At 45.4% G+C, this 26,973-nt stretch overlaps 2 protein-coding genes across 4 annotated transcripts; both read left to right on the top strand.

The window, feature by feature from the left end:
- The first annotated feature begins 609 nt into the window (after nt 1–609).
- LOC142942116 (trinucleotide repeat-containing gene 6B protein-like) lies at nt 610–16,003 on the top strand. Of its 3 annotated transcripts, none has more exons than XM_076084305.1 (22): nt 610–702; nt 824–937; nt 2,342–2,429; nt 2,740–2,761; nt 3,105–3,545; nt 3,756–6,749; nt 6,880–7,026; nt 7,243–7,436; nt 7,606–7,668; nt 7,790–7,948; nt 8,157–8,294; nt 9,348–9,542; nt 10,082–10,198; nt 10,292–10,496; nt 11,126–11,278; nt 11,489–11,656; nt 11,776–11,922; nt 12,138–12,230; nt 12,452–12,667; nt 12,945–13,015; nt 13,725–13,864; nt 13,959–16,003. In XM_076084305.1, exons 3-22 carry the CDS (start codon nt 2,373–2,375, stop codon nt 14,533–14,535), a joined length of 6,297 nt encoding a protein of 2,098 aa, XP_075940420.1. In that variant the 5' UTR covers nt 610–702; nt 824–937; nt 2,342–2,372; the 3' UTR covers nt 14,536–16,003. The 3 variants fall into 3 exon arrangements, with proteins under 3 accessions (XP_075940420.1, XP_075940439.1, XP_075940429.1); XM_076084314.1 differs by having other exon boundaries at nt 653–709; XM_076084324.1 differs by lacking the exon at nt 9,348–9,542 and having other exon boundaries at nt 627–937.
- A 916-nt stretch (nt 16,004–16,919) lies between these two features.
- LOC142942130 (casein kinase I) lies at nt 16,920–26,870 on the top strand. Its single transcript, XM_076084336.1, has 11 exons — nt 16,920–17,145; nt 19,738–19,828; nt 20,154–20,264; nt 20,467–20,615; nt 21,331–21,559; nt 23,048–23,218; nt 23,375–23,523; nt 23,693–23,888; nt 24,034–24,173; nt 24,817–24,884; nt 24,977–26,870. The coding sequence occupies exons 2-10, from the start codon at nt 19,753–19,755 to the stop codon at nt 24,847–24,849; spliced, it is 1,254 nt and encodes a 417-aa protein (XP_075940451.1). The 5' UTR covers nt 16,920–17,145; nt 19,738–19,752; the 3' UTR covers nt 24,850–24,884; nt 24,977–26,870.
- The last annotated feature ends 103 nt before the right edge of the window (nt 26,871–26,973 follow it).

Raw genomic sequence — 26,973 nt, 5'->3', positions numbered from 1 at the left:
ATGTTTTTATTGAAATATTGCAACAGTGTAGCAGTGCAGTAGATTCAGTGAAGAAATTATAGACTACTAATAATCTGAAACACATAACGTATACCAAGTTATACAAAAGCAAATCCACTCAACTAGACTAGACTATATATTTTGTATTAATTCCCACTATAAGGTTGGTTCAAATTGACCAAAACTCTGTGTCACTGAGGCAAAGTATAAACCTACTTTCCAAACAAAGTCTTGTAAACGGTTAAAAAACAGTTTGGACAATCAAAAAAATAATTTTCAAATGTTCGTTATGAAAAATATAAATACATAACTACTTCTCATGAATCAAAACCAGAATCAAAACCAGTGTAGCGCGCACAATTATACATGTTCATACAGGGAATAAATAGCTAAAACATGTAAAAGGCTCATTGTGTTCAATATGCAGCTCAGAGAAGCGATCAGTTACGGTGTTACGCAGGTAATTTATTCACAGACTGTGAGCAATTTGTATACTTATTGGTGCTCAGCGTGTATGACGTCATGTTTCCAGTGATAAGACGCCCCCTGGTGGGCGGTGTCGGTACTCGCCCCGCTCCTCCTCCCTCCTCTGATCAACAACCAGCCTGGTGATATCATATGCTGGCTAAACCTCCACACAGAAGCAAAATGGCCGATAGTAAACTAACCGATCATACAGCGTCTGACAGTCATCAAGGGGTTGTGCGTGGTTTGTTTACACCTTGAGAAACTATAGTCGCTCGAAAAGGATAATCGCCTTTCCTCATTTTTTTCTACGATTAACATTTCGCCTTTCGGTGATGTCATTTCTTATTCAATTTAGCCTTGAAAGCCTCGAAGAACTAGCTCGCTAGGCTAGCCACCTTGCTAGCCTGCTAGCGGTAGGTCTGGAAGAATTTTTGCACAGAAGCACTTTATGTCCTATGTGATTCCCGAGGTGAGTATTCAACGGCATGGGCTTTGGTAGCTTCCATAATGTGTGTGCCCGTTAATAACGCTAGTTATTTCCTCCTCTACACCGCCTACAACATTTGGGTTTCTCTATTTTAGAAGAGCTTCGCTTGTTACGCGCTATGCTGAAGAAACGTCACCGAAGTTCGTCGTTTTAATTTGGCCCTGTCGACCGTTACTGCTGATGAACCAGCTAGCTAGCAGTCCGACCAACGACTTGTCAGAAGTGTTGCGTTCCCATTGTGAAGTTACGAATTATAACCGTAAAGTTTTGCAAATGAAATGCACTGTTTTTGACAATAAAGGGGACTACCGTTAGCTAATGTGACGTGCCTGTTGTCTGCAGTCAACTGCGTAACGTTAGAGGTTAGTTTCGTCGCGCGGATACGACAGAGGCTCTGGGACAGTCAGTCCCCTGCTCTTTAGGTCACGACACGGTGCTCGCCAGCTGCTTTAGAGTCCACTAGCATTAGCTAATTGCTCGGCCGAGTGAAGCTCTTCTTGTGATCTCTAGTAGCTGCACAGCCATTCCTTGGTGGCCTGTTATTTCCACGACTGTTTTCTTCTAACAATTGCCTTGTAGGGGTTCCCTGACGTTACATAGACTGATTATTAATGGACACGCCAGCTGATTAAATTATAAAGGATACAGTGAAGGGTTAAATCCATTCGTTGTGCAGTTAGCTTCCATTAGCGCAGTGTGACATGATGCTAATTATGTGCAGCTTAGCTAACCGAAACACTGGGCCCAGTCGTATTTACAGCTCTCTGGTATCTGAGATGCCTTTACATTTCCAGATAAAATCTGGTTGTTTTTGTTCAGCCTTCCGTGGTATGTTTTGTTTTTCCACAAAATAAGGCTCACGTGACTTAGGTATGAGTTGTATATTTTCATAATACAGATGTTTACTTTTGGTAGGGTGGGAAGCAAGTGTGAAGTCAGGGAGAGCGTGTCTTCATAACACTGGACAGATCAAGTCACGTAACTTTACTCACATTGAAGCTAGTGTCCTGTGGATCATGCTGCCATTACAGTCTCTACAGTGATGTAGAAGAACTTTACTTTTATAGAGATGTTTGAGAGTTTGTTTGGCTGCTGCCGGTGTTGTCTGTTAGTGTGAATTGCAATGGTTTGCTGGTTAATGAATTATGCAATGAGAAGCTAGGCTTCCAAGGGCTGTTGTCAAGCTGTCCACCCCTGGTTAACTTTACCGTCCTCACTGCGTTGACTGTGTCGTAGAATACTCGACAGTAATCTGGTGTAGTACGCATTATCCATTTTCAGTCAAAGTCTGTGTGTGAAAAGGTGTGCTTTAGTGAGGATTAAATTACTTTCAGTGTGCCTTGAGATGTAACATGAATAATTGAATGTGTACATTTCTCTTCACAGACAGGAGAATCAGGAAAGGGAGCAGTAGTTCATGGAAGACAAGAAAAAGAAGAAAGAAGATAAAAAGAAAAGGGAAGCCTCTCAGAAGGTAAACATGTTCACCAAAATAATCCACAGCTGACTTTGCCTCTGTGCTTTGCAGATAACCTGGGGGAATTTGTGCTTTCTCATCATTGCCAGTTGCTCTGCCAGAATTGTTTTGGTTGAATTGGAATATTTTATTAGGTAGCTTAGATTTTGTCATGTTTGGAAATTGTAAAATTAATAGTCAATGCCATATTCTTAATGTTTGCTAAATAGTGCCTTGCTAGTCAATTTTCCCAGTCGCAGTAGCAAGACTAAAGGCAAGTATGTTCTCTTCTACGTTATATCTGACACACTTATTCTTTCTGTTTTAGGTGCCAGACCAGAAAGTCAAAGGTATGTTTTTTTCCACTTTACCTTTTTTCCCTTCATCGTCAGACATGTCTTCTTTTATCACTCACTATTCCATATTATCATGTCAGTGGCATGATTTCTATGCCTTGTTGTTAAATATGCTTTAATCAGCACTACCTTGTTCTTATGACAACTTTAATGTATTGTGATGACCATGGGTTATTCACAATTATGCTCACACTTTAGATGTATTTTCTTAAACTTTTTAAAGCTATAGAGAAGCTAAACGTAGCTGTGGCTCAGAAACATACCCAAACTGTCTTTCTCTTCTCACCGTACTTGAGTCTACCAGTGGTTCACACCTTTTCTTTAAATGTGTTTTTAGTGCCAGAATCAGCCAAGCCCTCCTGTTCCCAGCCGCTCGCCACCCCAGGCTCAGTGTCCCCCAGCCCTGGCCCTGTTGCCCCCTCATCCCCCAGTCCTGCTGCAGCCGGGGTTTCTGCACAAGTTCCTCCTGGTGGCGGGAACAATGCAAAGCAGCGGACTGCTGTGGCCAACGGACAGCCCTCCTCCTCCCCCTCTGGAAGCCAGAGCTCCCAGCAGCAGCGATACATGTCCAGAGAGGTTCCACCAAGATTTCGCTGCCAGCAGGATCAAAAAGTGCTACTGAAGAGGGGCCAGCCACCGCTGTCCTCCATGCTGCTGGGGGGAGGCGGAGGGGAAGGGGGTGCAGGAGGGGTTGGTGGAGGCAGTGGCTGGGAAGCCGCCCCATCGCTTTCCTCACAAGCAGCAGATGACCCCAATGCAAACACAGTTGGAGGCACAGGTGGGTTAATGTCTTGAAACAAAAACAGATGATCAACTTTGATATGTAGTTCACTGAATGCCGCAGCTACAAGCCGCTACAAACTGCATTTCGTCACGCAACCCTGTTGTACAATGACAATAAATGTACCTTAAAACCATGTATGTTTTGAAACGCGACTGTGTCATTAGTTAGTATTGTCAATGACTTACCTAATTTTTGTCCATATAGATTCCAACCTTGGTTCATCGTCCGCCTCACCCCCCAACTCCTCCTCATCGTCATTATGTGTTGCTGCTCTGTCGTCTTCTTCTACTACTACTTCAACTTATGCAAATTCCACATGGGGGGCAGGCTCTGGCAGCCAGTCCTCTTCTCAGGGCTGCGGGAAGGTGATTGTTGATGGGACGGACCTGGGGGATTGGCCTAGCATCCTCGGAGGGGCCAAATTGAGTTCTGACCGGGCTGGAGGAGGAGGGGTGCAGGAGCAAGACTGCCCTGGTAACAACAACTACAGTAGTGCCTCATGGAGTGAGAGAAACATCCAGCAGAAGGGAGGAGCAGCAGCAGCAGGAGGAGGAGCAGGGAACATGGACAATCCTTCCTCGCCTCGTTCTTCTCCTCTTTCCTCCTCTTCCTCGCTTAATGAATGTGTTCAGTCGAGTGGTGGTGTGTGGGGCTCTTCCACCCCCTCTCAGGTGGAGTCAGGGCTGGGATCAGCAGCATTTTACAATTCCAAAGTCTCCCGTCTTCTTCCTGGGCCTCAGGAGAGCCCTGTGGGTGGCAGCAGCAACAGCAGCAGTGTCCCTGGTGCCAATTTCAACCCCAACGTGAACCCCTCCGCCTGGCCTGCCCTGGTGCAGGGTGGGACATCATCTCCGGCTAGCGACGGCCTTCCACTACACTCGTCCATTACTTCAGCTTCCTCGTTCTCTGCCAGCACTACGCTCATCACCACTCACTCTCTTTCATCTGTGAATCAAACTGGTCTCCATCAGCAGCACACTGAGGCGGCTGTGGGAGCACGGAGTGGAGAACAACAACAGCAGCAGCACTTTGGAAACCTAGGACCAGAGTTGGGTTCAGGCGGGGGAGCAAGAGGAGCAGGACCAAATCAAGAAGGTGGTGGCGATGAGGGGGGCTGTCGGCCGGCTAGTGTTGATGGAGAAGGCAGTGGCAGTCATTCTGGCTCTTCGTCTTCCTCCTCTGCTGCCTCCTCTTCTTGGAGATCCATGCCTCCAGTGTCCTCTGACCTGTGCACGGGTGCCTCACAGGCAGATGGGTGGGGTGGAGGAGGGACTGGAGCTCAGGGGCAGGAAGGGAGTGTGTGGGGCTTTGGAGGCCAGGGTGACAAGGCAGGGTGGGGTAGGGGAAATGATGGTAGCTCAAATACCCCAGTGGTATCTCAGGGAGCGTGGGAAGGAGGCAGTACAGAAGCAGAGTGGGGCGGCACAGCGGGAGCTGTAAGTTCGAGTAACTTAGCAATAGGAAGTGGAAGAGGAGGAGATGGGGGCAGCAGCAACAGCAGCAGTAGTGGAGGCAGTGGAGGTATGGGCGGCAGCGTTTTGCAGGACTCTGCCTCACCAAAGTTTGACACTATGACAAAAGCTTGGGACAATCAGAAAGGGATGGAAGGTGGGGACGGGACAGTTGGGGAGTGGGGAGGAGGAGGAGGAGGCGGAGGGCAGGGTGGAGGCACTGCAGGTGGCGCACCTTCGTCCTCTAGCGGAGGAGGGTCCATAGCTGGAAGTGGTGGAGGAGGGAGTGATAATGGATATAAGCAGGAGAGCGCCTCGTCTGTAAACAAAAGTCCCGACCAGACCTCCAATGCTGAGGTGGCCTTACTCGGCTTGCTCAATCGATCTGACCTAGACCCCCGGGTTCTCTCTAACACGGGCTGGGGGCAGACCCAGATTCGACAGAATGTGGCCTGGGACCTGGCTACCACAACAGGAGTAAGAAACCGAAATGACAGAAGCACTTCATCTTCCTCTGCATTCTCATCAGCAACCATGAACACTACCACTAGTTGCGGCCCTGGCTACCCATCTAACACCAGTTCAATAACTAATGATCCATCTGTTGGCAGTCACACGACCAACCTGAACTCTGGCCCTGTTACAGCGAGGGATGGCTGGGATGGTGGTACTACACAGTCCACCTGTGGTCCTCACGTGCACGGTAGCACTATAAGGAAGCCAGGAAAGCCAGAAGAAGATATAGAGGGCAACCAGGGCAAGGCAGCTGGAGGCTGGGGTGATCTCCCACCTGAAAACCAGGGCAAAGGATGGGGGACTGAAGAAAAGAAATGGGGTGATCACAGAGGAGGAGGAGGAGGAGGAGGAGGAAGAGGAGGAGGAGGAGGAGGAAGAGGAGGAGGAGGAGGAGGAGGAGGAAACTGGAGAGAATTTGGAGAACAGGGTAGTGGGTGGGCAGATGGTCCAGAGGATAAAGGGACAGGGGGATGGAAGGGGACTGGGAGAGGAGAGGCAGGTGGTTGGGGAGGAGACAGGGGACAGAGGGACTCTATACCTGGAGGTGGGTGTGGAGATGGGCGAAGCAGAGGTGGAAGCAACTCTGATGAGAAGGGATCTTCCTGGGGTCATTTGGAGGAAGGGGGAGCTCAGCGAGGAGGTTGGGGAGGGGGAGATGTGGGTGGAGGCAAACCCCACCAGGACTGGGGGAGTTCAAAGCCCCACGCAGCAGCAGCAGCAGCACCGATACCAAACAGCCAAGTGGCACCAATGAAAGCCCCAAATCAACAGCAGCACCAATCACAGGGCCAGCAGCCACAAGGAGGTCCTATTCAAGGAGGGTGGAACAGCCGGTCTAATGTCGGAGGTGGAGGTCCACCATCCAAGAATCAGAACCAAAGCCCGGGCTGGAGCTCCGGCCCAATCCCCCAAATCTCTGGGGGCGTGGGTGACTCCCTGGAGCCCAGTGGCTGGGAAGAACCCTCCCCTCAGTCTATCAGTCGCAAAATGGAAATCGACGATGGCACTTCAGCCTGGGGAGACCCGACCCGCTTCAAAAGCAAGAATGTGAATTTGTGGGACAAAAAGAGTGCTACGCCAGGCCAAAGCCACGGTCAGCAGGCCCCACCAGCACCACCACCACCACCATCCATCCAACAACAACAACAACAACAACAACAACAACAACCACCTAGAAGGCAGCAGGGCATGCAGCACAGCAGGGACACAAACCCTGGCAGTGCTACAGTGGGTAAGTAGAAGTTGTACCATTACAAAGAAGTGTGCATTTGGCAAACCACAACCAAACTAGATCAGCATTTGAAGTGTTCGTGTCAAGTATTGCACATTTTCTTTACTCTGCCATCAATCTTCATGTCCAGGCATGTGGGAGAGAGGTGCGCAATCTGTGGATAATGGTACGGCTACTTGGGGCCAGTCGTCCGAAGCATCAACAGGTTGGGGTGATCAAGAGGAGCCCGGCAAAGCTTCTGGCTGGGGGAACCCTTCACCCAACTCTGGCAAATCTGGTAAGAAGAGAAATAAACTGTGTAATTCAAAATATTGCGATATGACTTCAGAGTTATTTATGCTCATTGTCTTTTTAGACGTGGTGCTCAAATCAAGCAACATTACACATCTCTCAATTTAAAAGGGTTCAGCATTTTCAAAGCACACGTTAAAAACGGAGGACATCTAGAGAAATTATAAGGCCACTTTATTAACCATCTGTTTTGATTTTCCAGCAGGCACCAAATCAATGGAGAGCTGGGGTGGGAAGGGAGAGGGCTCTGTCGCAGCCTCCCGTCACCCCAGCTGGGACGAGGAAGATGATGGCAGCGGAGGGGTCTGGAACAACTCTGTGTCGCAGGGAAACAGCTCCTCCTTCAACTCCGGAGGCTGGGGTCAGACTCACGGAGGAAAGAGAGGCAACATCAAGGTAGGGAAAATTAGAGGTTCAAGGACGCACTTGAGTTTGCGTGGCCAATTTGGGTTCGTTGCATTAACACAAAGCACACATTTTGTTTCGTAACTTTCCTCGATATTGTCATGTGCACTTTTTCAATTTGTTTTTTGCTGAGGGTAATGTTTGGATTTCTCTCCTAAAGAGTGGAGGAGGGGACAGCTGGATGAACCCAGTGTCACGCCAGTTTTCAAACATGGGTCTTTTGGTAAGATGTTAATTCACTAAAATATGATCTTAATAACTCTAGCTATTGCAAATGTTATGTGTTATTGATGTTTGACGTGGGCACTATCAACGCGTCTGGTCATGACGTTGTTTTTTTTTAGGGTGATGACCCAAGTCTTGACAAAAAGATGGAAGGAGACAAGAGAGGAATAACTGACTATAACGGAGAGATGCGGAGGGGAGGAAGGGGTGGAGGAGGTTACCGCATGCCTAGTTCCAAAGACATGGGCCCTGTTGAAATGGGGCCCTACGGTGAAAAGGTACGAGACTGTTGTGCCATCTAGTGTTTTACAGAACTTCTATTTTCAAAGTTAGCTACCATTTTGTATTATTTCACCTTTAATATCTGCTATATGGCCGAGTTGTGCCAACTTGAGGACCCGAGTGAAGAAAGCACTATGATATGAGAACACGTATCACTTGTTGCATTACAAATGCATCGGTATGGTTGTTTGCATTGTACTCCAGATGGGTGGCCATGGGGTGTTTGTTGGCAGCGGCGGAGGGATGCCTCAGCCTCGAGGGATGCACCAGCCTGGCATGCATCCAATGAATCCCTCCCAGGGTTTACGTGCTCAAGTGCCTCATCAGTTCCTGTCTGCTCAGGTACGCCGTCTTTGGTCTCTGATGTTTAAGTTCTGATTGATGTTGTATTTAGGGGAGAATGAGGGTCTCCTGAGTCCTGCCAATGTTTGCTTCACACAAAGAATAATCTTGGTTGGTAGTGTATAATTGTAACTGCTTCTTGAATATTGCCCATAATGCTGCCTGATCACCTTGTGTTCTGGCTATAAATAACATTTAACTTTTAGTCAACTTTTAAGAGACCATTAACCCCATTAGGAAGTGATCGACTTCATCATATTCATTCCATGTTTACTGTATATTAACTGTTTATTCTTTTCCAACTTACCTATGCTGTCTGGCACTTTTACAAAATGTCTGATAAACAAACAGAAAATCACTCACATTAGTTGTCTAATTGTTGTGGCCTTGGACAGTAATGCAGGCCCACACTTGTTGCAACTTGACGCCCAAAATTTAGTTCTATTCATTTTTTTTCCTGACACATTTTTTGAGAATACAGGAATCACCCCCTGGTTTCATTTAGGGGAGAAAGCTTTTATGTTTGCAAAAGCTAAGCATCACTGGGTTTCGTTCCTCAGACTTTCATTCGGGTGAATTTATATCAGACATACTGAGGCGAAAGGCTCTCACCGGAGAAAAAACTGCAAATCGGAGAGATCAGATGCCAGCAACACCTTACGCACTTCAGTTCATACAAATTCAGGTCAATTAGCTCTCCAGATATAAAAACAAACACAAGGCTGAGCTTTTCCAATGGTAAACATGCATAGTCAATTTTCCAATATTATAAAAAAGTAGGTTCATATCACAATAAGGCCATATAGGGACATTAGATAAGAAATCCGACCCATGTTTCACAATGTAGCGTATAATAATATATTTTTATCCTATGCACCTGTCAAAGAGACTTTATGGTGTGCAACAACCTGTTAACTGGGAATTTAAAGTGGTATAGTCATTCATACTCGGGAGTGAATGGAGCTAGGTGAATGGATTGTCCCCGTTTCTCATATTACTCCATCAAGTGTCCGTATCAACAGCCATATACAAAGAAATTCCTGTGACACGCAGGTGCCGGGTCCTATGCTGAAGCAGATGCCCTCTCCTGGTGGCAGTGTGGGTGGAGTGGTTGGAGGTGTCAGTGGTGTCAGTGGCGTTGGAAGTGTCGGAGGGGTTGGTGGTGGAGTGTTCCCTCCTAATCAGATTTCCCCACAGCAGCTCGCAATGCTCGGCAACATTTACCCGCACATGCAGCAGTTCCATCTGGTACGTGACTACATGTCAGATCAGCTGATTGATGTACTGATCACTTTGAGTTACATATTTCCTTTTTGTAGAGCTGCAAAGATGAACCATTAGTTTTCAACCGTTGAATCAAACGCCAACTTTTTTCGATTAATCGCTGCGAGTAATTTTTTCAGAAACAAAAAACTAAATTCTCTAATTCCAGCTTTTAAATGTGATTATTTTCTGGTTGTTTATCAATAAACTCAATATATTTGAGTGACATTTTTAGGACATCTTGGGCTTTGGGGAAACACTGATCATCATTTTATAGACGAAAGAACTTATCGATAAATCATGAAAATAATCATGAAAATTATCGTCACATTAATCCAACATTGAACATAATCGTTATTTGCAGCCCTGCGTTGTCTGTTTGGTACAACGGTCGGACATTGTTTAATCTGTATTGACTATCTTAAAATACATGGCGACTTGTAATAACCCACCCACAGTGTCTGTATGTGAGCACGAGCCAATGTATTCTTTGTTTACCCCCATTTCTGCCCACCAACCCACAGGCTTGTCAGCTCCTGCTACAACAGCAGCAGCAGCAGCAACAGCAGCAACAGCTCCTGCAGAACCAGAGGAAGTTCCCTCAGCCTCAGCCTCTAAGACAACAGCCAGACCCACAGCAGGTGAGCATGATCATGGTATATACCATACCATCACCAGGACCTCTGCTGCACAAACTGTACTTCATTTATTTTCTTGAATCTTGTCCGTCTCAGCTGGCGAGGATTATGGCTATTCTGCAGCAGCAGAGGCAGCATCAGCAGGGTGGAGTTGGAGGAGCAGGAGGAGGGGGCTCTAAACTGTCCCCCTCTCACCTGGGGGGAGGCCTATCCAAACAGCCCATGGTAGACCCCCTTACACATCCTGGAATGGGGGGGCCCTTATCAGACATTCATGCCAAAACGCAAGGGATGTACTCTGGTGAGTACAACAGGCGGACCGTTTGTGGGTTAAGCTCCACTGGGGATGCAGTCAGCTGTATAAATAAAACCAGTGTACGGTTTGAAGTTTTAATGTTTTCAGTGGTGTTAGTTAGGCTGCCGAAGTAGCATCTTAGAACCTATCTCAGGGTACATGAAGTCAGAAAATCAACAATGATTTAGGATCAAGTGTGCTTTAGGGAAATGGCATCGGTACCCTGACGCTGGGGTGTCTGTTTGACTAGGTGAGCCAATAAGAACCTCTACTAATCCATCTGATTCGTGTTAGCTCAGACGTGTTAGCTTTACGGGATGGGTCACGATTTTCGAATAGTCATTCAATTATAAAAATCGAGTAGTTTATGTGACTGTCTTATTGTCTTAAAAAATATATTCCCCCTTGTTTTTACTGGCTCCGGGTAGTGGTGGTAGATCTTCGAAGAATGTCCGACTAGTTTCCTGCAAATATCTAATAATATTTTTGCTTTGAAATGCCCATCCCTGTTACCTTTGTAACCTTTTTAACAGGCCTTAGTCTTGGTGCAGTCATAGAGATACTTGGGCTGTATTGAACTGAACATTAGCTGAATGTGATGTGCTCATGAATGTTTGTGGTTTTCCTCTTGCCAGGGCTTGCCCCTGGTGGTAACCTGTCGGGACTGGAGCTCGGTCCCATGATGGGAGGGATGAAGGACACGGGAGGACAGCAATCCCGCTTCAAGTGGATGATGGAGGGACACTCCCCAGCTCCTTCTCCCCCTAACGCAACCCTCCACAAGAATGGTAGGTTAGCAGATGGTAACAGGATTTTTGCAAAGGCAAAATTCACACTTGGGGAAAGCACACCTCCCGGACTGTTGTCAATCTGGTCTTAACTGCGTTTGTAATCGCCTTCATTCACAGTGTTTCTGAATGAACCACTGCGAATCAAAGTGATTTGAGGTTTGACTTTTTTTTTTTTTTTTTTTTCCTCTCCTGTCTGCTCTTCCCAAGGCCCTTTACCCAGTGCTATAAAGGGGAGGGGAGGATCCCCTTATTCCCAGTATGAAATGCTGGGCAGTGACGGTTTGGGGATTCCCCCTCAAGGTTCCGCAGACAACTGGCATCGGACCCCTGGGAGTAAAATGGGGAACAAACCTGCCACATCCAGCTGGCCTCCAGGTGAACATGAATTAGGATTAGAGAAGGAGACGGGAGTAAAATTTGGTGTTTGGTTTAGAAAATAGCAAAACAGCATATCATTTCAATCTATCGATAAGTTTTCTGTTCTCCGATGACAGAGTTCCAGCCCGGTGTGCCCTGGAAGGGAATCCAGAGCAGTGGTGACCCAGAGTCTGACCCATACATGACCCCTGGTAGTGTTCTTGGCTCCCCAGGACCCCAGAGCCTCAACGACTCTGACCACCAGTTACTGCGAGACAACATAGGTATCTGACTGAATGTGTCAAATCTTTTTAAAATGAGCATATCTGTTGGTTTTACTTGAAAGCGTGCTCCAGTGCCATTTATCGACTTAAGTCTCAGTGCGAAGGGTTAACAGTTCTCCTCACAGGCTCCATCTGCGGTCCAGCTGTACTCTGGTGGCCTTGTCTTGTTTACCACAGGATGTGTTTCTTTCAGATAACGTTGTAATATTTTCTAGGGCCAAACCCCTCCCTCAACACCTCGCTGCCTTCACCTGGTGCCTGGCCCTACAGTGCCTCAGACAGCCCCCTCAGCAATGCACACAGCACAGGTATATCTTTGGATTTGTTAGATTTTTATTTGATACTTGGTTTCCTTTTAACTCTCCTTCTTATCTTATGAGCTCAGTTGTGTCTGCACTATATTTTACTGGTGTAGAAGTTGTGCCAATCCCACAAAGAAACCAAAGGAGTTTGCTGTACTGCGTGCTCTACTCTCCCATTTCTGTTTACCGAAAGTCATTCCTCTCCCCCCTCTCCATTTCCTCTTCAGGAAAGTACTCGGAGTACAAGCCCAGCTGGCCCCCAGAGCCCATCGGACAAAACAAGTTATGGAAGACCAATCGCAACAGCTCACAGCTGCCACGCCCCCCTCCTGGCCTAACTAATCAGAAGCAGGCCTCGCCTTCCCCATGGGGTAGCGGAGGCCCGCGGTTGGCCCGGAGCTGGGGTGGGGGCGGGATTAATCAAGACTCAAGATTTGGGCCAGGTACTGTTCACAGGGAAAAGATTTTAGTTATTTTTTCATAACCATTTGTCAACTTATGACGGACCTATATACTGTATAGAGGAAGCTCTTCTTGACAGTGATATGATGACTCGGGTCTTACTAAAGTTTTATGAAACCTAGCAAAAAAGTAGTCTCTTTGTAAATATGGTAATCGTCAGCACATTCATTGTGTTTGTCATCGGCTCTGACATCCTTGATAATTGTTTTGTCCTGCTCTTCATTACCGTTTGTCTCTTCTCTCCTTTTTTCTTCTTAGGCTCAGCTTGGAGCGATGGCGTTGCCTCCAGAAGCAGCTGCTGGTTGCTGCTGAGCAACCTGACCCCTCAGGTAAGGAGTGACAGAGGTTGAAATATGTTATGTTATATATGTTGACAGCTGTAAATCTGCGGTCTGTAAACTAAGAGGGTGAGGAAAAGATGAGACGGGAATGCTGTTCAAGCAATGTAGAATTCAAATGTTCTCACAATCCTTCACCACAGCAGATTTGTTTATGGCTTAAAAAGTAAAACAGCTGCCCAGACAGATTGCTCGGGGGTTTGAATTCAACAACATTAAACCGCTGTGCTCATTCATCTGAATTCCCCTTCAGTCCGTCTTATGCAAATTAGGCGTAATGATGTGTGACCCAGCTGTAATTGGATTGTGAAGCCGGATGAGCCATTTAATCAATTAGGGATTACACAAACGACACTTTTGCATGACACTGCTCTGGGAAAGCGTAGAAGTCTTGACAAAGTTTTTGTTTTCGTAATATAGATTATTAATTTTTTTTACAACTCGGTGCTCATGTGGACAGGCTTGCACAACTTGTGTATCTCATTGTCAGTGTGACAGGATTACAGACTGATAAAGCCACAGTGTACAGTATCACTACATTATTTATTAATACACGGCTCTTCATACACCTAACCAATGTTGCATAACCTCCTAGAGTCCCTGACCTTTCCCTATAATGGATAATTGAGTATTGTCACATCTCTCTCACACACACACAAAATCTTTTACACCTAACGTTTTTTTTCTTTTTCTCCTGTAGATTGATGGCTCCACGCTGAGGACTATCTGCATGCAGCATGGCCCCCTGCTGACCTTCCACCTCGGCCTGACCCAGGGCAGTGCTCTGATTCGCTATAGCAGCCGACAGGAAGCAGCTAAGGCCCAGGGTGCACTGCACATGTAGGTTAACCTGTAAACCTCACTGATACGCACGTGCTTACCATGAAAATGCTTCTGTTGATCTAAACGACCGTGTCTTGTCAACCCTTCTCAGGTGTGTTCTGGGCAACACCACAATCCTGGCGGAGTTTGTGAGTGAAGAAGAAGTTGCTCGCTATTTTGCACATTCCCAGGCCGGAGGGGCAGAGGGCGCCAGCTCAGGAGGGTCAGCAGCCGGTGGGACGCAGGGTTCTTCTGGGTCAGGCACGGCTGTGGCCAGCAGCGGAGGTGGCTCCCCTGGGAATGAGCGGGCAGCAGCGGGCACAACTTCAGGTGGAAACGGCAGTGGTGGTGGAGGAGGAGGGGAAAGTGGAGCAGCGGCTCTAGGTAGTGTGAGGTCCTCAGGCTCTGCCTGGCAGAGTCTCGATGGTACAGGCAGTTCTTCAGAAGCCTCTTCAGCCCAAGGACCGGGGCTGGGGATATTTTCCCAGTGGAGCACCAACGGGGCCGGGGAGGGAGGGGGTGTCGGCGGAGTAGACTCTGGGAGGTCTGGGCTCTGGGGGGGCATGACTGCGGGATACACCAGCAGCAGCCTGTGGGGAGCACCGCAAATGGAGGAAAGGCACCAAATGGACAGCCCTGCCGCATTGTTGCCTGGCGACCTGCTGGGGGGAGGAGCTGATTCCATCTGATGAGCCCCCTCCATTTGTACGTGCAGGTTTGGACACACTGATACAAAATACACTGGGATACATGTACTTAATATAGCACACACACACACGCACACACTCTTACATGGTATGCATATTAATGTAATACACATATACACATGTGCATACATATACATGGTATGCATATTAATGTGCACACACATCAAGCAGAAATGTGAGACATGCTTACACACATTCTCGTGGCCAGACTTAAGCTATTATATAAACAAATGCAGGGACTGTTAGATGTGTATACAGCCTTTTTCCACAGATGAAGATTTCAACTGCTTAGACTTGAAACCTGAAAAAGAATGAAAAGTCAGTTGGTCTCAAAGACTCGACTGGATTGCAATGTGCTTAGTAAATAGGGGACTTTTCAACAGATTTACATACACATGCACACACCAAATACAGACAAGCCTTCAGACAGATGGGCACTGTAAACAGCATTACCTTCATCGTATAAGAGAACTTAATACTACTACATGATGTGAGGTTAAAGTGCAGTTTGTATTCACGTCTCCTTCAAAAAAAAAAAACGGAGACCGAATCCAAACACATGCAAACAGCTCTGATTGAAAACAGAACTGTATCTTACTGTGTATGTTAAGTTTGTTTTTTTTCCTGTTTGTTTGTATGTATGGTTTTAATTTTTTGAACAGTGAAAATATTGAAAAATGTCATTGTTCTGTTTTCAAAATGCTGACCTCCTACTGTTGTATCTCACGCACTCTTTCTCTGTTATTCTCTCTTGAACATGTTTGTTACTGTTGCAGTGATAAATGTTAAATTGCTGGCAGTTTGAGGCTATGTTGCATTTCTCCATGTGTCGATGCTGTGCGCAGTGTCATACACACTATATGGACACGAGTATGAGTGAGATTGAGACCAAGTAAGTGGATTAAACCACCACAGTTTTTGTGCGTGTGTGTGTGTGAATGTGTGTATGCATGTTACTGCCTGTCATAATGTGGGCAAGGCTGCTTACTCTACAGAAGGTCTATACAAAAATGTTTTTGAGTGCATTCGGTATACTGCTGACTGTGTGTTAAGAAATATTGGCACTAATGCTTTTTTTTCTCTCTCTCATTTGAAGTTGTTTGTTTTTTGTTTGTTTTTTAGCATACTTGTCTTTTTTATTGTCCGACCTGCAATAATAAAAAAGAACATTTAATGACACAAAGAGCTGAAGGCATATGCGTTGAGTAAATGGACATGCCAAATCTTATCAAACTGTGTGGAGTGGGAGGGAGGGGTGGGACGGGTTGTTTACAGATGCAGAGTAAGAGTTACCGTACGTTTTTAATGTTCTGTTGTTGTGCATTCGTTTTAAATTAAGACAGGCTTTAACACTCCTGTTCAGTGTTTTCGTTATGAGATTTTACAAAGGAAAAATTTATTTAAACAAATGAGAACAAGATTAATAAAGATGAAAGTATTGGCTTCTAAATATGTCCTTGTGATAATTATTTTTTGTGTATGAATATAGGTTTCTGGATAGTGGTTAAAAGTACATGTTTTTGTGTTTAGTACCGTCTGTTAAACCAATCCTAGTTAGAAACTTCCGTTCCGTATCGGTTCCTCTGCTATAATGCACACGAGAACACGAAGTCCTGCACAGAATATTCACTATGAAAAACAAATGTTTTGTGCACGAGTATGACAAAGAATTTACATCAAGGGAAAGACGGGTCCACAGAAAAACAAGCCAGCGTGTCCATCTGTTGGCCTCATTACATCCACAAACCAATCCTATTTAACACCTGCGTCATCCTACAGTAAGCCACTGATGACTATGAAATAAGTTACCTTTTCTCATGCAGTTATGGGTTTTCAGTGTCTTCAGTGGACACACTGTTGCCAACAAAAACTTTATTATAGTCCACTGTTTTTTTTTTCCCCCATAGATTTAAGCCTGGGTTGAAAGAATTTTCTCAACATTACCGTTCTCAAATATGCAGATAAACATAAACATCACAATTTGTAGAACACAAACTCCCAGATGTATTTGCCTTAAATGATATCACTCAGGAGATGTCGGTGTGTGCAGCCCTCCACCTTGAGTGATGGAATCACCAGGACATCATATGAGAGATGATTGTTTACCAGCTGATAAACTTCGACCACAGGAAAAACTACTATTATTTACTGGCATTAAAGCATGATATGTATGTGTGTCACTGCTCGCATAAAGACAACCAGTACAAACTGATTCACTTTGCAAATTGCATTGTGACTGAAAATGACTTAACATAAATAAACGGGATAATTAGTGAATGGTCACATTTATAGAGGAAGGAGCAGTTAGATGTGACGTTTTCCTTTAATGACAGTGAATGACATCACCGACGTGGTGAACGGGCGCGTTGTTAAGTAACGAGAGGGGGAGACAGAGTGGAGGACGGCCGCCCGTGCTGCTGGAGCTTCTCAGGGACTATCAACAGGGAGTGCAACCGACGACAGAGCTAAGAGCTGGGGGTATGAGAGCCGCCAGAATCCGCGCCCATCCTCCTCAGCCCAGGCCCCTGTCCGACTGACAACCATCGGATCAGAACCTCCACTGAACCAGCTCTCGGACGAACCCAGTATCGGGTGAGTGGTGGGTCGGGGAACCACAGAAACCAAGGGGGAAAAGGGGCCTGATTCGGCCGAATTGAAGTCTCGTATTCACGGCGTACCGAAGGGTGGGGGGGAGAGTAGTAGGGATGGCTATCTACACAAGCTAGTCCAGCACATTAATGGGTGCGGTTGTAAGTGTGATCCAAAATGTGGCGAGGTATGATATAACGTTACCATACACATGTACGGCTTCATTTAAAGTCCAACATGATAATGGTGCAGTAACGTTACGTATCACGGTTCGGCTAACGTATTTCCACTAGCTTCCTCTTAGCAGCTAACAGCGGATAAACGCAACATTAACATTAAATACCCTCCGTTGGTATGTTTACTAACGTAACTCACAGAGCCTGCAAATTATACAAAGTGTTTTAAAAAGTCAAAGCTGTTATTAGCTTTATTTTTATGAAATGTTAACGTTCGCTGACATGAGTTCGAGCGTTGTAACGTAACGTCAGATCATAACTGACTTCTCGACAAATTCAAACCATGAAGGAGCAACGTTGTCTGACATCTTCCATTACCGTTATTAAATATTATACTGTAACTTTGTTTATTGTTAAAGCATTCAGTGTCAAGTTGGTAACACACGAGCTGATTGTAGAGTGACAGCTGCCCGTAGCAGTGGTCTCTTTTTCACGTGACTGTGAAATCCTCTAGCTTTGGGTCTCTGGCACTTCTTTACTCTTTCTTTTTAGTCGCTTTCGTGTACGGCACTTTCTACGTAAGTGGATCAGACTGAGTACACGTAAAGACACGCTAAATTACATCACACCAGGGATTCGGGTGATTCATAAGGATAGCTGGTTTAACCACAAGTCCACTGTCCTGTAGACCGTTACTACCGTAATAACACACGGTGCGTTATCAGGTGCAACGTGCTTCACATCACACAGGCCAATCTTTTCTCCGCCCCGCTGCTAAGTTCTCACTAAGCCTGCCATTGCAACACCAAGTTGTCCCGTGCTCAGGGTTTTAGAGTAAACTAGTGAGTGTGAATGCGAGTGACGACCACATGTAGCAATCTTGAATATGCTGCCAGGCACTATGCGGTTTAAAATTGTGTGTCACCATTCCAGTACCAAGCAATTAATCAACTGGCACTTACTGTGCAGCCCTGTGATTAATGTTGCGCCCTTAATGGGGTCCATGGCTACAGCACGTGAGACACCCTCTTGGTGTAATGAACCCCAACCCTTTTTATTAACCCAAATCTATCTTCCTCCATCACATCAACGATGGCAGGTTGTCTTCTAATCAGCCAGAGTTGACAAGGTCTAGGCCTAGGGCATCTTGCAATATGTTGGTTCAGTTGATGATTTTTTTTTTTTTTTTACTTGCAAGGGCTGTGCAATGCAGTTTGATCCTTTTTTAAACAAGGCTCAGATGATCCAAGATACAATTACCAAGTCAGCCATCGTCATCGTTTTTAAGTAGTTTTAGAACAGAGCTGGTGTCTGCAGTGCTTACAATCAAGCAAAGTAACTTCTGGGATAATTTATGTTGGGACAAAGGAGGCTCTGGATGAAAGCAGACGGAATGGACTGATCCTGCAGAATTGATGACTCTTCCTCTGCTAGCTTGATTTGGCACATCCACAAAACTGAGGTTTCTGAGAATGCTTTGTTTCGCCATTTCTGAGTTGGTTTGAGACTATTTCTATAAGGGATGAGGATTGAGGCAGGAATCTGTAACAATGTTGTGTTCCATTTTAGGACGAGGCAATATATCGATATATGTTTATATACATATGTGTGTATATGTATGTATATAAAGTTAGCTATACGTTTATGTTATTTGAAGATGCAGCCGTGCTGAATCTGGAACGAGAGGTCTCCGTCGCTATAAAGGGTTCAGTTTGTTTACCTAGTGTTCCCAAATTGGTGGTTGAGGAAGCAAATCTCTTTGATAAAAGATGCTCTGCGTCGACACGTTCTCCGCAGCACTTTGCTGTCTGAAGTTCGTCGCGCGGAGCTGTCTGAGGGCCCTGACACAGATTGAGCCAGCCAGCGCTCCGCGGCCACTCGTGCCTTCTCTCCCTTGGCAGTGCTCGTACAGAACAGTGGAGAGCTTAGTCTTGCTTTTGCAGTGGCTGCACAATGTGGCGTGGTAGAGAGCGTACTAAATAAATGATGATCCTGCTCCAGCGTCACGTGCGGGTCAGCTCAGAAGACGCACTTCATTTCCTCGTGTGTGCCAAGTTTTAGCACTCATGCAGCAGTTGCATTTGTTCCAAGTTGCAACAGGCATTTCTATTTAGCCCTCGGTTCTGCTGTCTTTCTTTCTCCTACCTTCCCTGCTTTATGCTGATCTCACTGCAACCACCTCCCCCTCCCAGCGGACATGTAAATCTAATCGTGTGTTTGTGGAGGTTTCTGGAGGCCAGACAGCTGTTAGCTCATCAGCTAGCCATGCCCAGGCTACATTCTCACACAAAACACGTGGTTAGTGTGTCTGGCCGGATCATCCTGTGAGCAGCTGACTGACTCTTGATGATATCTTCACTCTATCTGTGTCATGTGTCCTTAGCCTTCTTCTAATCCTCTGTTTGTCTGTTGGCGACAGTGACAACTCGCAAACATGGAGCTGAGAGTGGGGAACAAGTACCGGCTCGGACGAAAGATAGGGAGTGGCTCCTTTGGCGACATTTACCTTGGTAAGTTGTTTTTGTGTTTGAATGCCATGCCCAACCTTTCATGCGTTTCTTCTGTTAAGGGTCTTTCCACAGTCGTTTCTGGACAGTCTCTCTTTTCATACTGTAACTTTAATTTATCTTAACTTATCTTGGCACCGAACCTGATTTTCCTTCATATTCATCCATCATTTGCCTGGTACTGGCACAATTGCAATGGCTCTTACAGCTGTAGTTCAATTCAAGTGTCAAACTGTACACATTATGTTAATAACGATAATATTAGTGCAAAAACAAGCTCACCACATTGTGACAATACTGATAGTTGTACCTTTGTGTGTCTCCTCAGGTGCCAACATTGCCACCGGTGAGGAGGTAGCCATCAAGCTGGAATGTGTGAAGACCAAACACCCACAGTTGCACATTGAAAGCAAGTTCTACAAGATGATGCAAGGAGGAGGTAAAGAGTCAATGCTGCTTTGGCAGGCTTGGCAAGATTGTTTTCAAGCATTCCTTATCAAATGTCATTTTTTTCATCTTTCCAAATTATTGTAATCTAAATCCACGCTGTATTTGATCCAAATAATGGCAAGTAAAATACTATAAACTGCAGGTGTGCCAGACTGCCAGTAAAACAGGTGCTGACTGTGTGTGTGTTCTAGTGGGTATTCCATCGATAAAGTGGTGTGGTGCCGAGGGAGACTACAACGTGATGGTTATGGAGCTGCTTGGTCCCAGTCTGGAGGACCTGTTCAACTTCTGCTCCCGGAAGTTCAGCCTAAAGACTGTCCTGCTTTTGGCAGACCAGATGGTATGACACAACCCCTCATGTTAACTCACGGGCATTAGAATTAGGACAGTTTCACAACCCCCCTCAGTAACGGTCCCACTGTGTGAAACAGTTCTGTTTACGAGTAGAACGCAGAGACGTACTATTTATGTTCCCATTAGGTTATGTGCATGACCTACTTTAATTTTGTTTGTTGGTGCATGCTCTCTCTCTCGCTCTATATATCTAGATAGATAGATAGATCTATCGATCTCTAGATATATTGCACATGATTCCCCTAAGGCTTCTTTGAAGATTGCAGATGTTTAGTCTCCACTACTCTTGTGCAGCCAGTGTACTCCATAATTCTGGCCTCCTCTTCTTAGACTGTGCTGACCTATATGTTTCATTTCATACGTGGCTTGTTCAAACGCAACTCCTCTCACCTTTTTGTTCTAACCGCAGCCAGGTTGCTGTGTCAGTCCTCCATAAGGGCGTTTGCCTCTCCACTTATAGCCTGGGGTCATCACCTGCCCTTGTCCTGCCTTCATATATCCTGCTGACCTCCTTTTATGTCCTTAGTTTGCTCAATTTATTGATGTGTTGAGTGCAACTGCTCGGTGACAAAAAAACATTTTTTTAAAACACAAGGACAGTATTCATGCCACCGTGACGCTGCCCAATGCATCCTTTTATTGTGAACCAAAGTGTTTTCTGCAGAACCTGACCTCTTCGTCTCACCTTGTTTTTTTTTTAGATAAGTCGCATCGAGTACATCCACTCCAAGAATTTCATCCATCGTGACGTCAAGCCGGACAACTTCCTAATGGGGCTCGGCAAGAAGGGTAACCTGGTGTACATCATTGACTTTGGCCTGGCCAAAAAGTACCGCGATGCCCGCACACACCAGCACATCCCTTACAGGGAGAACAAGAACCTGACTGGCACAGCGCGCTACGCCTCCATCAACACACATCTGGGAATTGGTAAGATACATTTGGAGCATATTGTTTTGATGAAGGTGTGTGTGTGTGTGTGTGTGTGTGTGTGTGTGTGTGTGTGTGTGTGTGTGTGTGTGTGTGTGTGTGTGTGTGTGTGTGTGTGTGTGTGTGTGTGTGTGTGTGTGTGTGTGTGTGTGTGTGTGTGTGTGTGTGTGTGTGTGTGTGTGTGTGTGTGTGTGTGTGTGTGTGTGTGTGTGTGTGTGTGTGTGTGTGTGTGTGTGAGAGAGAGAGAGAACAAGAACTGGTGCTAGATTAGTTACTTTTTATGCAGAGCATTGGATTAGATCCTCAGAAAATGGTGCTGCTGTTTGTTCTTGACTGCCTGGCCCTGTTAGTCACCACACACGTGATGTCAGGCAGCTCTGTTGTAGACTCATGCGATGAAGGTTTCTAGAAAGCCCCCGTTAGAGCTGTTTGTTTACATTCTATGTACTACTCCCGTGGCAGAGTGGTTGTCTGAAAGTATGGATAATCCCGACTAAAGCAAACAGAAAGGCAGCAAGATACAACGTCAGTCAAAATGGGAAGAACATATGGAACAAACAGGATGCTACTTCACTACCTTATGATTCACATTGTATGGATAGGAGCGTTCAGCTTACAACACTCGTGCTTCATCAGGGTCACACCCTCGCTCTACTTTGACAGCTGCCTCCGTACACCATGTTAAATGTAATTCATCATCACTTTGGCTTAATGGCGATATCTCCCTCTACATGACCTGCATCACTAGCCTGGAGGTGTAATGCACTGGACTACGTGCCACATTTTCCCTGTAGTTTTTGGAATCGGTCATTGCTCTCAGATCCCATTGACTTTTTCTTACTGGTGCTGTTTTCAGTCAGGAAGCTACCGATTCCAGCTCTACATACCCATTCCCTCTCGTCCTTCCACTTTCTCCCTGTGGACGTGACTCCTCTGTGTGTCGTCTTTTTGTTTATACAGCCCCTATCAGATCATACAGGGCATGTGAAGGAAGAGGGCTCACGAGAGAGGGAGAGAAAGAAGGAAATGCCGTCTGGGATGGAAAACAGCTCTGTTGTCATTTCAGTGCAGAGCATTTTTATTATATGGCCAACCATCTAAACACTTGTTATAGTTTACTAGCTGAACAGCTGCAGCCCCAACAAGTAACATATTTGTGTATTTTGATAACTTTGACTTTTAAAAAGTATGCATTGAAATGTGGAACTTAATCAACCCATCAATGGCCTTCACAGTGTTCAGGAAGGTATTTTGTTTGCTTTCAAGTGTTGTGTGAATAACAGGCTTCACAAGTTCCTCTGTCAGAAGTGCCACTATAAGCTGTGACTGTGACTTGTTGTAATTCCTCAAAGCCACAGCTGATCGACGAGACAGCAGTTTATTTCATAACTTTAAATAGCACCTTGGCAAATGATCCTTTGTCGCAGCACTGAGCTGAGATCCCTCCGTTTCTCACTCTTGCATGCACTCTCCCGCTGTTGTTAACAGAGCAGTCCAGACGTGACGACCTGGAGTCTCTCGGCTACGTCCTCATGTACTTCAACCTGGGCTCCCTCCCCTGGCAGGGCCTCAAGGCCGCTACCAAGAGGCAGAAGTATGAACGAATCAGTGAGAAGAAAATGTCCACACCCATCGAGGTTCTTTGCAAAGGATACCCTTGTAAGTGAGATTTCTGTGGTGCCTCTGTGTTTGGGGCAGCAACGTACTTGTAGTTCTGAGATTATCTGCAGCAGCTGACACATTTTTCCTTGCTGTTAGAGTGTTGTGTGTATTCTAAGTTTCTACGCATTGTTTTGCTTATTTATTCTCCTACAGCCGAGTTCTCCACATACCTGAATTTTTGCCGTTCCCTTCGTTTTGATGACAAGCCGGACTACTCTTACCTACGACAGCTCTTCAGGAATCTGTTCCACCGCCAGGGTTTCTCCTATGACTATGTCTTTGACTGGAACATGCTCAAATTTGTAAGTTCCCCATGACGTTTTTCTCACTGAAGTATTAATGTTGCCATTTAGCCCTTTCATCACAGTGCTCAAAAACCTCCCTTCCAAAAAGCTTGTAACGTAACTCGGCCTATTCAAAGTTACATTTTGTTAATGGAAACGTTTTAACGTGGCTGATCTCATCTATCAGGGTGCGAGTCGAACAGCTGAGGATGGGGATCGGGAGAGGAGACCGGGAGATGAGAGGGATGAGCGAATCGGTGGAGCCCCGAGGGGGCCCGCATCGCGGGGCCTGCCCCCGGGTCCCATCCCTGCAGCTGCCAACAGAGTCAGGAACGGGCCAGAGCAGGCCATCTCCAACCCCGCCTCACGGGTCCAGCAGTCTGGTGAGTTTTCTGCTGAATTGCCTAGATAGTCTGAAACTCCTGCTGTCCGTCTTAACAGAACAATGCCATGCTGACACCGCAATCGTTTTCCTCTTGAATATCTGCATCACATGTGGTCAGTTCACAATTTCATGCATCCTCTCAGGGAACACGTCGCCTCGCGCGATTTCTCGCGCAGAGAGGGAGAGGAAGGTCAGCATGCGGCTCCACCGCGGGGCTCCTGCCAACGTCTCGTCCTCCGACCTCACGGCCCGTCATGACCAATCCAGAATTTCCACATCACAGGTGAGAAAACACACTGTCTGCTCCTTTTGGTCGGCCATGTAACACACTGCAATATAATACAATGGTGAACTGAACTATCATCCAGCCCTTCTTCCACCCGCAATTTATTTATACCAAGTAAGATGGGGATAAAATAACAGGAACTCTTCGCGCAATAAAATCCTAATCGATACAACAGCAAACTAAAGCCTCAAAAATTACCCTGGAGCTAAGTCAGCACTTCTTTGACGCGCTTAACAAATGTAGTACTTGTAGCATGGCTGACTGTTCATACAGTGCGGTAATTCAGTATTATTTAAACAAACACATATTTGTCGTGTTCACTCTGTGCTCCAGCGGATGACTTTTGAAACCAGAATCAACTCCACAAGTTTCATGGTCAAGAACTTTTAACTTTGATAACGCCGTTCTGAAACAGTCTGTCGCAGTACTGAAGATGTCTTGTGAAATCAATTAGCAAAGTTGTCAGAACAAGTGTTGTTGTCATTGGCCGACAGTCCACATCATGGCTAAATGTGTCCTGGGAACTGTCTATTTGTAGCTGCATGTATGGTTCTGTGTGACGATGCCTCGATTAGGAGATGGACCTGGTTCCACTGCTGCCAATTCCTCCTCTGAGTCTTCATTCTGTTTGTTCTTGCAGGTCAGCGTGCCGTTTGAGCACATGGGGAAGTAGACTTCTTTGGCTCTGCATGCACATGAAACTGACAGGTGAGGTCTTATTTCACTCATTCATTCTGACTGCAGAAATACAGCAAGTACCAATACTCTCTAATAACTTCTCGCTCCTCTTGTCGTTGCAGGGCTGCAAGGTATATTCATCGCGCCGATTAAATTTTTTTTCCTTTTGTTTTTACCTTGTCTTATGAAAAAGATGATTGCCAATGGACACATGGATCTTTGGAAAAGGACAGTGGATCTTTTAAAGGATCCAGGGGAGTACGTGGCGGTATCCAACATGCACTCTGTCATGAACCCTTTTTTTGCTGGACCGTGGACCACCACGATACAAAAGGCAAACGACTGACAGTCCTACACCATTTTTACTCCATGGTTGCTCACACATGCTCCACTCCTCAAAACATTTCCCTCAGTACCTTCTGTCAGACACATGTGAAGAGCAGCCGGCATCAAAGAAGCGAAAAGGTTTCCGGGACATGCGCATGTTTCTCGTCAAAGGTCAACTTTAGTGATTGATATAGGCTTAGTAAAGATTTGTCTTTTTCAGTTTAACACAGCGAAAAACAACTTTTCAGTGTATGTCACCTTTTTATCTTTCATGAGGATATCTTAAATTGGAGCTTGTTATGAGTTTCCTTCCTTTTGCTTTTATTTTTTGGAGAGAAATAACAGCTGAAAGATGGAACAAGTAGGGAGAGGTAGGTGGGAGGGTCGTGGGCAAAAAGAACGGTAGCTCTGAAAAGGATAAGTAAGTGACGTTTTAGCTGTCGTAGAGTAACATTTCTGGTGAAGTAGCAATTGGTGCTTGCTTGCCCTTCATCCACCTTGTGATGATTTACTGTCCCTCAAAACCTCCACCACCCCCCCTTACTTTGCCTGCTTTTACTTGCGTGTTTTCTTTGGTTTTAATGTGAGTGGGTAAGGCGAAGAATGCAAAAGACGCACTCTTAAGTCTTGAGGGAAGCGCCTCAGGAAATTCTCCGTGTATTTGACCAGAGACCACAGCTGCCCGTTTTTGGCTAACGAATAGTGGCTGCAATTTTTATGATAGTTCTAAATGTTACCTTTTTTTAATTTTTTTTTTTTTTATTCCTTTTGTTAGTGGAGGTCCGAGGGGAGTGGGCAGGCTCTGTTGGGGGTGACTCTTACGGGGATCGGACATCCAATTAATTTCTTCTTTTTTTTTTTTTTATGTTTACTTCACTGTAAATATTTTTTTATTTTGATGTAAAGCCAAAATGTGGTTATTTGTTTTAAGGCGTAAAGTAGAAAAATGCATACTAATGACATAAATTGGGGCTGGGTTCAGAATTTTAGGTATTTAAAGGACTAAATTGTGGAATAGGCTACTGTTGCTTTGCCAGCTGGGTCAACCATTGTGTGTTTGTGAGAGCGAGAGAGAGAGAGAGAGTGAATCCCTGCTAATAATACAATATTCATTTTGTCTTAGTATGCATATTGTTTTATCCCCCTTCTTTGCTATTTATGTTAAACTATATATTTTATTTGTCTGACTTAAATTTCTGTCCTTCGTTCTGCAATTTCTGTTTCATTTCATCTTCCTGCATTGTTTTAGAAGTAGTGTTCAAGGTTCACTTTTTGCCTGTCCCTTTTTGTTCTTCTGTTCTTACATGTCTAAAGGTTGTCCACCTCATATAATACATAGGGCTTTTAATATTCCTTCTGCACAATGATATGCTAATAGTTTGATGTCACCTTTTTTGGATTTTAATCTCCAGCAACCTTGATGTCATTCAAAAGGAAAAAATAACATGCAATTGCAGGGATGTGTAAATAGCGGTGTACTGTGTGTGTAATTACCTTTGTACAGGCCACCATGACCCAGTGGCATTGTAACTGTTTCGGTTGGGAATGGTAGTAAAGAGGTTGAGTTGATGGGGATTTCACTTTATGTATTGTGTACTGATATCTTGTACAGTTCTTTAACACACTTTATTTACAACAGTATTTGTGTATATTTTATGAAGTAATAAAAATGAATAACGTTGCTCACAACTCATTCTTTTTTTTTTTTTTTTTGCTGACCTTTTTTCTTACTGCTGCGTAACGACAACATGCAGTGCAGTCCAAGACTCGGAAAAATCTAAATCGTGACCAC

The sequence above is a fragment of the Anarhichas minor genome, unplaced genomic scaffold, assembly GCF_050575085.1.
Source record: "Anarhichas minor isolate MPS153535 unplaced genomic scaffold, ASM5057508v1 ptg000007l, whole genome shotgun sequence".
Classification (NCBI taxonomy): Eukaryota; Metazoa; Chordata; class Actinopteri; order Perciformes; family Anarhichadidae; genus Anarhichas; species Anarhichas minor.
The sequence above is the reverse complement of the archived record's forward strand: the minus strand, read 5'-3'. Positions and strand labels throughout refer to the sequence as shown.